A 14,146-nucleotide genomic window follows, 5' to 3' on the forward strand; every position below is an offset into this window, starting at 1 on the left:
GAATTCCATCCTATTTCTTTTCTTTTTAGGTATACGTACAATTCCATCCTATTTCCAACATATAATGTGTTAGGACCATTCCAAAGTCGTTGAATAAGGGAGGAATGGATTTATATGAAAAAGACTTGAGCACAGAAATGAGTCTACAAGTATTTCAATTTGTTTTCAGTCTAATAAAAGCCTATTTCTAGTGGGCCTAGCAATGGGCTCTGCGCTCTACTTGCCCTTCCTAACAAGTGTTTAAAGAAGGCAGGTTTTGATGGTCTGTCTCTTTAGTTCATTACTGGCAAGTGTTCAAATGCTAAAAAGTTGGTCATCTTAGTACTTGAAGACTTGAAGTTACTAGTCTTGAAGGTATGGTACTATGGTGTAAGTACCAAACTTTAAAGTGGGTCGAGCCAACCTTAACTAGGTATGTACCCATACTTTAATTTAACATTAAAAGTTATCATTTGAAAACATAGGGAAAATATGAGGCTGTTGAGTAATAGGGTAAATCATCAGAACCTATAGAAGAAAAGTAATCCAACGTGACATCAATCAAAATGAGTTTAAATTGAAAGTGAAAAACCCTTAGGTTTTACCTAAAGTCTTGTATACCTTTTGGGTTTATTTCTAATTATTTCAACAATAATGCTAGTTGTCCCATATTTTTTTTCCCACATTTGTATCTCACATGATGTGTTATTATTTTATTGGAAGGGTATTTTTTTTTTCTTTTTTAGGTTTTATTTTTTAATTTGTAGTATCCAATGTATGAATGACATATAAGATGGTATAAAAATGTGGTAAGTGTAACATTACTGTTATTCAATAACAAAACGAGAGAGCTTTATTGGAGCTTTGGATTGGCGGGATGTACTGATGGGGAAACTAAGCAGGTGGGCAGGGGTTGGAGAGTAAAGTCGAAGTGGTTGGACAATTTTACTCATAAATAAACATAAACCGTAACATATTTAAGGTTCTGGACCAAAGTGACACATGATCGAATGAAAGTTTTAAATAATAAAAAAAAAGGTTTGAGCCTTTGATAATCATTTTGATACAAAATTTAATTTGAAAATCAAAGTGGACCGGACAATGACATTAATAGTTCAAGAACTATTGTTGCAATTAACAATAACATGTTTTAAGAAAATACGTCAATATATATACTTTTGAGTATATATTTCTAAAAGTTTTGAGGGATTTTGAGAAAGATAAATTCTTATACTAAAACTACCACAAAATTTAGGTTTTTTTTTTTTAAAGGCCACAAGAAAAATGAGCTTGATAGGCTGGCCCATATGCAGAATGCGCTGGTAAGCTGACAAACTTTTAATGATCCCAGCGATCTGCACAGTTGCCAAGCCCATTTGACAATTTTTTTTTTCTTTTTTTAAAGAATTGAAAGCGTTCAACAATTTTAATTCGGTCCTTGAAACTGTTGGCCAGTTTCAATTAAGAGTCACATAAAATTATACTTATATAAGTGTCTTTTGTCTTTTTGTTGCATAAACTTGTGAAAAATGAATATACCAACACAAAATATACTAGTGTACAATAATTTAGAATCACATTTACTGTTAGTCAATTATAATGTGTAACTGTGTGACCGTCTAAATTAGCACTTGTAGATGATGTAGATGCATACTGTAACTGCAATTGCAAATGACTTTTTCTCTATTATATTAAAGAAAATTGATAAGAATAGAGAAAGAAGATCGCGTACAAATGAGAGTGGAGGTGCGACAGGAAGATGAGGAGTAGAGGAATCGAAGTTGGTCATTTGAGATGAGATAAGATGGGATGAATTAATCTACAAATTCTGAGCTTTGTTTGATTAAATTGGGGTATTTGGTTTTGTGTTTAGTTCAAGTGAGCGATAGCGGAAGACGAGAGTGTGTGTGTGTGTGTGAGATTTTTTTTTAATAAAATGTGTGTGGGATAGTCATAGGAATATAAAGAGAAGAAGGAAGAAAGAGAGAGAAAATAACAATAGAGATTAGAGAGAGAAGAAAGAGAAATAGAAAAGTCCAAGGAACATAAAAGAGAAAAAGGAAGAAAAGAGAGAGAAAAGAAACAAAAACAAAAACATAAAGAAAAATAGAGAGAGAAGGAAGAGAGAGAAAGAGAGGACAAGTGGGCCTTGAGGGTTATTGAGTTCCGTGTTTTTAATTTATATAAGAGTGACATTTGTGTAAAGAAGGAAATATTTATGCATTTTTTCTTCAATTTGGCCTGGAATTTAACAACAGAAAATTAGAGTGTAGTTCTTATCAAATTTTTTTTTCTTTATATTAAAACTTTATGAGTTTATTTTTTCTAAATAAAGCCATTTAACCACTGCTAAGTCAAAAAATTATGTTGATATATATATTTTTTTTGAGAGTATAGAGTATGAGTTTACCCTATACCCTCTTAGGGTGTAGAATAATGTTTGTGGAAGCTGCATAAATTCTCAGAATTAAAACTTAATATAAAGCTAACAAACCAATATCGAGGACTCGAAAAAGAAGCAAACATGAACTGCCAAACACTCGATAATGTCCGCTAAGCACTCGGTGCCTGGTATATGTGAAAAAAAATTAGAAAATAATAAATCAATATTATGTAACATGAAATAGTTACAATATTATTAAAATTTATTTAAAATTATAAAAGTCATAAGACTTTAATCAGTAAAATATAAAATTAAGAAACTTGAATGGTAGTCTCTTATTTAACGAAAAGAACAAGCAGCCCAATTTTATTTATTAACAATTGGGCCTCTAGCTTGTTCTTTTCATTAAATAAATTAGTTGTTGAGCCCCTAAAAGTTAATAAAAATAAATAAATATGATGCAACGAAAATCTAAGGGATTCAAGCGAAACCCTCAAAGTAACAGATTCTGGAATCCACAAAAAAGATTGAGAGAAAACCCTCGTTTTTAATATTGATAAACTGAATAATCATTATCCAAGCAATTGTAAAATTGCTTAAATATTTTTAGGAAACCCAAATAAAATAGAAGCGAAAATTAATAAAATGTCTGAAAATTAGGAAAATAATTAAAACACTGTTTTGAGGCCCAAAACGAAGGAATTTGGCCAAAAAATGAACAGGCTCATAGACTATGAGTCTTGTAGATCTCGTCGTTTCCCTTGAAATTGATAGATTATGTGCCCAATTCTGACACCAAAATATTCTTTCTTGCCTTTTATGTCGTCATATTAACTTTATATGATTTGTTTCTTTATTTCGTGTATTCTTGCTAATTTTCAGCCGCTTTCTTTTCCTGGTTTTATTTTTTTTAAATCAAACCCTAACTCGTCCTACATCAAAATAAATAAATAAATAAAAAGTTTACAATTTATGAAAGACAGTAATGTCATTAACATACAAAGCTAGCTTGAGTTGGGACTCAGCATAACTGAACGATATAGTTGTTGAAAGTTGTGTATCTAAACTAGAACAACCACTCAACTAAAGCTAACCAACACCACGCGTGTATCAGTGTATGAGGTAAGTCTTTGATTATGTGCTAAGACAGTAGATGACTCTTCATGTGGGGCTGATTGAAGAGGACCGAAGACTTGGTATAGAGATTAGCTACTTGCTCCTTGGGAACACACATAACGAATATAATTATTGGTTACAAGCTCCCTGACATGGCGATAATCAATTTCTTATGTTTTGTCCTTCCATGATAGACAAGATTGGAGCTAGAAAGAGAGATTACTGATATCTTCACACAATAAAATTGGAGGCTTTTCAAGATAGAACATCTGCCATTGTGGGTTGCTTCTTAGCAGAGCATATATGAAATGAGTAGAGCCATGAAATATACAATACCTACTTGAGATCTCGTTGGATTCTCTTGATAGCATGCTGTTTCGACACAAAAATGCTCGGCCACGTGGAGGGCCTAGCGTCTAGTCAAAACACACCTCTCTGTGAGTGGCGGATGCGAGGTTTCCAGCCTTTAGAGTGGATGCAGGTGTGCCACTAATTGGCTTGGAATAGCCAATTAGAAAATGGTAATATTAAATGCAAAAAATAAAAATGAAATTAAAAATCTAACTTCTAACAACGATTGTGCGATAGGAAAAGGAATAGAAAATCTATCTAGTTCTTTTCTTTCTTAGATCGATTAGGACTTTGAAAATGAACAAGCAAAATGTAAATAAAAGAGCGACATGAATTTAAAAGAGAGCTTAATGAAAAATATAAAAGAGAGCTTAAGTGGATTTTTTTAAGTGGACACCCGGTTCGGCTTGGCCTTTGGTGATCATCCTCTCAAATTCTAGTCACAGCCGGTTTTCACTTAAAGGGATCACTACACTATCTACCTGATCGGCTCAGCCAACTTGTCCATGTCCGATCTGATCACATATGGATTTCACATCTACACATAAAGACATATGTGTTCATATTGGCTCAGCCTCCCACCGCCATTCTAAGAAGATCACGTTGGGACGAACCGCTATACTTAAGTATACCTGACATGACTTTCTGACAGATAGGACATCCCAGCTCACAACCATGACTATGAGGGCATCCCACTTGTTTTTCCATACTTGCATTCAATGCAACATTGAATGCAAAGGAGGTGGGTAGCTGTGCATGCTACTATTCATGACAGAACGCGTGGCCTCCTCTGAACCATTCACCCTCATGCAGGTAACTTACCCTTCACCATTTCCTTTGCCTATATAAGCTAACTTATGTGCACAAAAAGAAGGATCATCTGATACACAACTTCACTCACCAAAAAGCCTATCAGAATATCCCCCACTTGCTCAGCCAGATCATCAGATCATCATCTCTAAGTTGTTGCATTTCTCTTACGGAAATTTGCATCAACATGTCGTTTAAAATATTAGATGCTGATTCTGGTTATCGAGGGGTTAACTCACAATCAGTATATTGTTATGTTGCAAATGATTTGTGAATTATGTTTTATACTTTATAGAAGTGAAGAAATCTAGGCATTCATCTCAAAATCACGTGAACAACTTATATTGGGTGATATGGAGCACGTGTAGCCACTAGGCCTAACACACGTGGGCGAACCTCCTCTGATACCATGAAGAAATTTAGGCATGCATCTCAAAACTAATTGGCAATGGGAGGAGTAGCCCAAACCTTTATAAGCCACTATGCAAGGTTGTACTTTTCCAATGTGGGATAATTAACACTCCACATTCGCAACAATGTTGCCCAGAAGGCATTATATATGCAGTCGAGAACCAGGGGTAAAAAGAAAACACATTTTTCGGGGAACAATTTTATAGACATAACAACAATTTTTCTTGTGGAAAAGGCAAAAGCGTAGGTGTTAGAGAACTAGAGTTTAGAAGAATGAGAAGCACAAGGAAGGGAGAACAAATATATTTGAAATTTGGTCACAACTTAATTTTTTTCCTACAGCATAATACTAGCATTGCTTATTCTAAGAACTTTCTGAATATTTATGGTCTGTCCTAAATTTACTGTACATGGTAGCAAGTGATTTGATGGAACTACATATACTGATTTTTATTAACTTTAACAGGCTATGCTGTGGAGTTGGGGGCACACAACATCAGAGTGAATGCAATATCACCTGGAATTTTCAAATCTGAGATTACGGAGGATCTTATGAAAAAAGATTGGCTATTACGCACTGTGGCTACGAGAATAGTCCCTTTAAGAACAATTGGCACTTCGGATCGAGCCTTGACATCGCTGGTCTGTTATTTATACACGACTCTTCTCAATATGTCTCCGGCAATGTTTTCATTGTTGACGCAGGAACCTCCTTGCCAGGTGTTCCTATTTTCTCTTCCCTTTGAGTTTCCACACGAAGTTATATATTCATGAGGAAAAGTGTCTAGCTTCAAAATTGTTAGTAGAAGAAAGTGAGACTTCAGGTACGTGAAGCTTATATTCAGGAGGAAAACAAGTTCACAGAAATAAATGAACGCATAAACATCATATATATATGGTACCACGTACCAGTGCTGGCTCAAGGATTCAAGAATAATAGAATATATATTTAGCTAAATTGTTTTTCTTCGCTTTCTATTGGATATATAATGCGATTTTCATGTATCGCAATGTTACATGAGCTTTACCAGCTTGATGTAAACTTCTCTAGAAATCAATGTTACTGTTTTTTGTAATAATGTTTCCCATCATTAATTGCTTCATGAATTTATAACTATCAGCAACTTACATTGCTAGCCAGGAAAAGTAAAAGAGGCAAACATGAATACACACACAAATACAGGCAGCTAACTTAGTATCAACTTTTTCAATTTTTGATTTCGTTCTCAATAGGGTTGATCATTTTAGATTTGTTAAAAGCTTAAACTCCAAGCAACGAATGAGGGCCGGTTGAATTGTATCATAAAATTTTGTGAAAATTTTGCACAGCCGATGGATCTACATAAGATGTGGATTGATGGGCGACGATGTTTGTAGTTCAAATGTTCTTACCTGAAGCGACCTGCACATTCATTATATATACATAGAACTCGTAAATTACTGGATACGTCAAACATGAAATTACATAAACTCCTGACATAATTTTTCTTTTTCTGAGAAACATAATTTCATTAAAAACAGGAAAAAGTACAAACATCTTCCATAAAAGGTTACACATTACAAAATCCGGGACATACTTTTAAAACATGGAACTCTCAAATTGTTTTAATAAGATGTTTCAAACCAGGAATGGTTCAATGATCCCATAAGGAAAGAGATCAGAAGAGTAAAAGGGAAACAGAACAGAATCAACAAGAAATTTCTCCGACAAAACACGCTGTGTGGATTACCCGGCCAGAATCTCATCTACCTGCACAAAATTTGGATATAAAGGTAATCAAAATTTGTATCCACCATGCAAATGCTGTAAAGTAATTAACATAATCAATCATGCTTGTGTGTGTGTTAGAGAGAGAAGAAAACTTCAGGATTTAATTAAAATCCCTTACCTTTTGTAAATACAGAAAACTGGTTAGAGAGAAATAATATGCATATAAGAAAAGCCACTCACATTAAAAAAAGGGAAAAGTTTTCAGAAAGAACACATATTTTGGGGTCATGTGACCTTGTAATTTGTATAGTTTAGCAAAAAAAAAAAAAAAAACCCAATGATTTTAGATTAAAATACCACGTTAAGTACCTGTTTGTTGTGTCCTTGCTCTGGAATCTCCTGAATCAATCTCTATCTTAGAATGAGGGTTTGTTGAGTGAATATCCCATGAAGAATGATAACCGAAATAAAAGAAAAACAGAACAACATATTATCAATCAGAAATTTCGGCGGCAAAACATGTTTTGTGGAGCACCCTGAATCTCATCTACCTGCACAAACGCACAAAAAACAAAAGAATGTGAAGGTAATCAATTTGTTTATCCGACATGGAGATTGTTGGTGTAAAAACATTTTGGACAAATTGAATGAAACCTCTTCAGGAATCAATTTCAAAAAAATTAGTTAATCAAAATAAATAGTAAAATAAATAACAAAAACCATTTAATTTAATTAACAATTCAAAGTCAAGTACCTTTTTAGGGCCTAAACGACATCACGATCTTCCATTGGAATATCCTCATCATCAATCATTATGTTGGGGATCAACCTGATCTTTTCCCAATCCTCACCTTCTCTCACCTTGCACCGCTCCTTTAAAATGTCACTCTCCAAAATGATCAAAGATTTGAGTGAGAGGGGTAGTCCTTCCACTGGAAATGATTGAAGCTGAGGGCAACAACTGATTTCTAAACTTTCAAGCGAAATTAGGTAATGGATTGAAGGTAGGGTGACAATTGCTGGACAAGAATCAATGCTAAGCACTTTAAGGCGAGGCATGTCATTTTCATTTATTCCTGACCAACTTCGCAACTCTGGCATGTCACGTAACGTTAGCACCTCCAAGGATGGAAAAGCACCTGTTGCCCCACAAAACAAATTATCCATGACTTCCAGAGATTGCATCTCTTGAATGAAAAGATATTTGAGAGCTGGAAGTTGACCAAGTGAAGGAAGGAGTGTACAAAATTCACACTTTTCTAAATCAATACTCACAAGCTTGCAAAATGATGAGTCAGCTATCCAATTTGGAAATATTGGACCACAGTAACCTGATACTCGTAACTCTCTCAACTTAAGATGAGGTTTAAGGCTTGTAAGAACTTCTTGGTCATGAACTGTTTGAGCTCTGATTTCATTCCATTGCAACTCCAACTTGTCTAGGTATTGCTTGTTGTCTAACATAGCAGTCTTAGCCTCAATGGAATCTGACACATTCTCAAGATTTTTAATGCATATGGATCCACGAAGGCACCTCAAGTTCTCAAGCTCCTCAATTCGACATCCTTCATCTCTTCCCACTATAAATGCATTAATGGTTTGGAGACTTGTTAATTTCCCAATTTCTCTTGGCATGAAACTGATTTGGCAATGTCTATCAAAGTCAAGATGTCGTAGCTTAGTCAAGTTCTTTAAGTTCTCAGGCAACTCAAGAAGTTCACAACAATTCTCGAGCTTAAGTGTTTCTAACCCATATAAATATGCTATAGAGTCTGGCAATTTTTTGATATGGGTATTACTAAGATTGAGGTAACGGAGGTGTATTAGTTTTGCAATTGATTCAGGCAAAACAATGATGGCACTACGACTCAAATTCAACACCCTCAAGCACTGCAACTTTTCAAAAAATTCCTGAGGGACTTGATTAAGATTGGATGCAAATTTGGGAAGCAACGTAAACGTCCTCAACTTCTCATACTCATAAAACAACTTCAATGCAGATTTTTGAATATTCTGTTCAAGCAAAGATGAATGTCGAGCATTTCTAGATGTGGGCAAGAAGCATGACATACTGTTCTCCACAAAAAAGCATGAGTTGGTTGAAACTAATCTAGCCAAATCATGGGTGAGGTCATGCATTTTATATCTTCGTTGATGAGTAACAACATTCGAAATTTGGAAAAAACACCTAGAACACAATTCATCAAAATACTCTTTTCCAATGTCTTCAATTTCTTTTGTTCCTTGGGCTTCAATGAACCCTTCTGCTGCCCACAACCGGACCAAATCATCCCTTTCAAATTCATAATCGTGGGGGAAAATAGAACAATAAGTGAAACATCTTTTTAGATACGCAGGCAAATTATCATAGCTCAATTTAAGTATGGGATAGATTTGGTTTTTATGTGCTACCAATTCCCGAAGCTCGTATTTTAACAGGGCATCCCACTCTATCTCGTCTGATTTAAAACGTAGGCCACTTCCAATCACTTTTGCTGCCAATGGAAGCCCTTTGCACTTTTCTGCTACCTTTAGATGCCCATCAAGATTCCTACTTAGCAGTGCCCTGTTTTTTATAATTTCCCAACAATCATAATCATCCAGAGTAAGCAAATGATAGACATGAGTAGTGGCAACAATTGATGAAACAATATCACTTCGGGTGGTGATCACAATCTTGCTCCCTTGTTTTGCAGCTCGAAAAGGCAATCTTAAGACATCCCAATTCCTAAGATTCTCATTCCACATGCCATCTAGTACAAGTAAAAACTTCTTCCCCCTCAAAATCTTTTGTAATTTGATCTGAACCGTATCAAGATTTAAGAACTCGAAAACCTGTTCTGTAGCAGACTCGATGATGCATCTTGTAATCAAATGCACATCATAGTCTAAAGAAACAGATACCCACATTTTCAAATCAAAATTTTCATCCACAACTGGATCATTGTACACAAGTTGAGCCAATGTTGTTTTCCCAATCCCTCCCATACCCACTATTGCAATAACAGAAACATTCTCTCCCTCTTCTTCTTGCTCAGACAAAACCATCTTCATGATATTTGCCTTGTCCCTACCCCTCCCAATTACAGACAACTCATCAACTAACGAACAAGTATGAGGACTACCCAAAGTCTGATGAGGCTGTCTGAACTTGATTACTTCCCTCATAAAGTAACCCTCCAGTTCTCTTAGTAACGCATCCAGTTGTTTCTCCTTCTCCTCTACCTCAGACGGTATATTGGAATTAAAAGGGATGAGGTTACGTACCTGGTTCCCACTGATGGTAAGCACGGCCCCAGCATTCATCCGTGCCAATTCGAAATCAATCTTGTCCAGCAAATCATCCGCGTCGTTGATAACATTCTTGACATCTTCGAGCAAAATTCGGCAAGCCTCGGGGATAGATTGTTTGTTTTCAACATCATCAACAAGAGCTTGAATTTTCAACAATGTCCTTCCCAACTTGTTCAGCTTGTCGTCCACCCCCTCAAATAGCTCTCTCTTTTTTAGAACTAGATTTGCAATTCTGTCAAGAACAACCTGCAAAAATGCCGATGTGATGCCACACGAAAGTACTAAAGACGCTATAGCGGCCATAACTATTAGCAAGCAAAGAAAGAGCAAGCTTTCGCTTTCCTTTTACTGGCCAGGGACGGAAATGAAGACTCAGTTTTGGCGGCCACAAAGGAAAGTATTGGTCCTTGTTAATTGGTTATCCAATCAATTATAAAGTCTGGGTCTTTGTTTGTTATTTTGAAGTCTTGGCTGTCGGGTCATGGCTTATTGGCTAATTATTAATTTATTACCAACTCCCAATTGATAATATTAGGTCTGCAGTCTGCTAATTATTAAACTCCACCTTTATTAGAAATGATTTAGACCCCTTTTTTGGAGTGTTGTTATTTGCACACCCTTTTCTCCTACACACCCCTTATCTTCTTATAAAATTTGAAATTCTTCTTTAACACACTACTCTCATTATTAAAATATCTCTATCTTACTAAATTTCTCATTGCACAACCACCACACACCCCACCCAACACCCAAACAATACACACCTCCCACCCAAAACCAGCAAACACACCCACCATCGTGCGCAGCACCCCCTACCCCACTTCTCTCTCCTACCTCCCTTTCTCTTTCTGAGTTATCAACCCAGCCACCTTCTCTCTTTCCTCACTCTCTTTCTTTCTCCCAAACCCACACTCTTTCTCGCGACTCTACCTCCCCACAACACCACCTCCCTTTCAAGCTCCGCGAAGCTCAATCGCCAGCTCCAACTCCTTCCAGCCACCGCGTGCATCACTAAGCTCAAACACCCACCCGCCCAGCTGCCTGGTGGCACCGTTGAAGCTGCCCGAGCGCCATTCAGCACTGGTTCGTCGAAACTAATAGTTTCGTTTGGCAGTCATCCATCGAAATTGTGAGTTTTGTTCGGCAGGTACCCACCAAACATCCAAGACCCGTTCGGTAGGTATTAAAGCTATATATGCTGAATAGCTTGTTGTATATTAATGAATAAGAGACAGTACAAATATATACACGCCTAACCTTAGGTTTACAAGGAAGAGATCCACAATTACTGGAATAGAAATTCTAAACTAGGAAGTAAATAAAATGACAAGCAATAATAATTGGATATTACACATTTACAATATATTTTCTTTAACACTCTCCCTCAAGTTGGAAAGTGAATGTTGTGAAGTCCCAACTTGCCACTTAAAGTGTTGAAGTTGTCTTTTCCCAATGGCTTGGTAAAAATATCTGCTAGCTGAATGCGTGAAAAAACATAGGAAGGATGGATCAATCCAGCCTGCAACTTCTCTCGGACTATGTGACAATCTATCTCAATGTGTTTGGTGCGCTCATGAAAAACTGGGTTCGCAGCTATATGTAGAGCCGCTTGATTATCACAATATAATGGTGCTGGATTATCCTGAATAACTTTCAAGTCACGAAGAATGTATCATAGCCATGTGCGCTCTAGACATGTGGCTGCCATGGCTCGATATTCTGCCTCTGCTGAAGAACGGGCAACATTAGACTGTTTCTTGGATTTCCAAGAGATGAAGGAATTACCCAGAAAGACACAATAACCTGTGACTGATCTTCTTGAAGTGGGACAACCTGCCCAATCTGAATCACAAAAAACTTTTAAAGTAAGATTGTTGGTGGCTGGAAATAACAAACCTTGACCAGGAGTGCCTTTGATAAATCTCAAGACTCGTAGAGCTGCCTCTAAGTGTGGTTTCCTGGGTTGGTGCATAAATTGACTCAAAATCTGAACTGAGTATACTAAGTCTAGCCTTGTCACAGTAAGATAAATCAACCGTCCTACTAGTCTTCTGTACCCAGTAGGATTATCAAGTAGAGCTCCATCTGTAGGGGTGAGTTTTAGATGTTGTTCCATTGGGAACTTGTCTGGGCGTGCACCTGAAAGACCTGCATCCTGTAATATATCCAATGCATATTTCCTTTGAGACATAAAGATGCCTTTCTTGGAACGGGTGAACTCGATACCCAAGAAATATTTTAAGTCTCCAAGATCCTTAATGCGAAAATGCCTGAGAAGAAATGACTTAAGGTGTGCCATCTCTTGTAGGTCATTCCCTGTGAGAAGGATATCATCAACATAAATAAGAGCTGCAGTAAAGGACTTGCCTATGACCTTGGTGAAAAGAGAATAGTCGGCTTTTGATTGTTGAAAACTAGCCCTCTGAATGGCATTGGAGAACTTAGAAAACCAATTTCTGGAAGCCTGTTTGTGCCCATAAAGAGACTTATGGAGCCGACATACTATGTGCTCCCCTGTTGGCGAAGTCCAAGTGGGGGCTCCATGTAGACCTCCTCATGTAAATCGTCGTGGAGAAAGGCATTCTGGACATCCAGCTGATGAATGAACCAATTACGGGCGACAACTACAGTGAGAAGGCATCTGAGAGTGGTAAACTTAGCTGTAGGAGAGAATGTCTCAAGATAATCGATGCCTTCGACCTGGGTATAGCCTTTGGCAACAAGGCGAGCCTTATACCGTTCAATGGTGCCATCAGAATTATATTTGATTTTGTAGACCCATTTGCAGCCAATGGGTTTGTGACCAGCAGGCAAAGGTACAAGGCTCCATGTATGATTGTGCTGTAAGGCTTCCAATTCTGCTTGCATGGCATGTTGGAGCATAAGAAGCAGGCTCTGTTTGACCTGAAACATTAGCTAAAAAAGCACAATGGGAGGGGGACAAACGAGAATAAGAAAGAAAATGAGATAGAGGATATTGAGTACCTCAAGAGACAGATGGCGCCGGAGTCAAGGAATTAGCCCGAGTAAATGTGGTGTTAGACATATGATAATCATTGTGCCATGTAGGGACCTGTTTGGGTCCGGTGGACTGACGAGTGGGAAGGAGATCATGGTGTGACTGTTCTAGGGGTGCGGAAGCATGGGTTTGGGTGGATTCAGGGGATATCGGCACATGGGGAGACAAAGACACATGGGGAGAGAATGATGTATATATCAACCACATAGTTTGGTGGAGATGCGGCAGTAGGAGATGGGTTAGGACTTGGGCCGAGAGTAGAGCCTATGGGGTTAGGTAAATCCAAAAGTGAGTTAAGTAAAAGATTGTTGTCGATGGATGAAGAGTATGGTGTGGTAGAGTATGGAAAAATAGTCTCGTGAAAGTGAACATCACGACAAACAAAGAATTGATGTGCTTCCAAATTATAAAGTTTGTATCCTTTTTGGCCAATGGGATAGCCAACAAAAATACGACGACGAGCATGAGAGTCGAATTTGTGTAAAGGGTGAACGACTGTCGCATAGCAAAGGCATCCAAAAACTTTAATGTGATCGAATTGTGGTGATTTGTTGTGTAACAACTCATATGGTGATTTATTAGACAACAAAGGAGTGGGTAGCCGATTAATGAGGTAGACTGCAGTTAAGACACACTCCCCCCAAAAACTCAAAGGTAAATTTGCTTGAAAACGCAAAGCATGAGCCAGAGTGCGAATATGACGGTGCTTGCGTTCGACAACTCCATTTTGTTAGAGAGTATACACACACGTACGCTGATATTCAACCCCACTATCAATAAAAAAAATCCCTCATGGAATAAAATTCTAATCCATTGTATGTGCGAATTTTCTTAATGGTGGAATTAAATTGGGTACGAGCAAAGACAAAAAAAGATTTGAGAAGGGACTGTGTGTCAAATTTATGATTCAGGTGCAACGGGTAAAATCATCCACAATGGTAAAAAAGAAATGTGCCCCTGAATGTGATTTAATCTTATGTGGTCCTTAAATATCACAATGCAATAATTCAAAAGGTGCAACAGAAGAAATTGAATTTAATGAAAAAAGAACTCTTGTCTTGAGAATATAAGC

General features: G+C 37.2%; 1 protein-coding gene across 1 annotated transcript; it reads right to left on the minus strand.

The window, feature by feature from the left end:
• Positions 1-6,543: 6,543 nt before the first annotated feature.
• Positions 6,544-10,462, minus strand: LOC147282682 (putative disease resistance protein RGA3). The gene is made up of 3 exons (XM_086247859.1): positions 7,516-10,462; positions 7,131-7,312; positions 6,544-6,800 (listed from the first exon to the last, which is right to left on the minus strand). The coding sequence occupies exon 1, from the start codon at positions 10,356-10,358 to the stop codon at positions 7,527-7,529; it is 2,832 nt and encodes a 943-aa protein (XP_086103985.1). The 5' UTR covers positions 10,359-10,462; the 3' UTR covers positions 6,544-6,800; positions 7,131-7,312; positions 7,516-7,526.
• Between the last annotated feature and the right edge of the window lie 3,684 nt (positions 10,463-14,146).

Source organism: Dryas octopetala, chromosome 6 (assembly GCF_963921425.1).
Source record: "Dryas octopetala chromosome 6, drDryOcto1.1, whole genome shotgun sequence".
In the NCBI taxonomy this organism is placed as follows: domain Eukaryota; kingdom Viridiplantae; phylum Streptophyta; class Magnoliopsida; order Rosales; family Rosaceae; genus Dryas; species Dryas octopetala.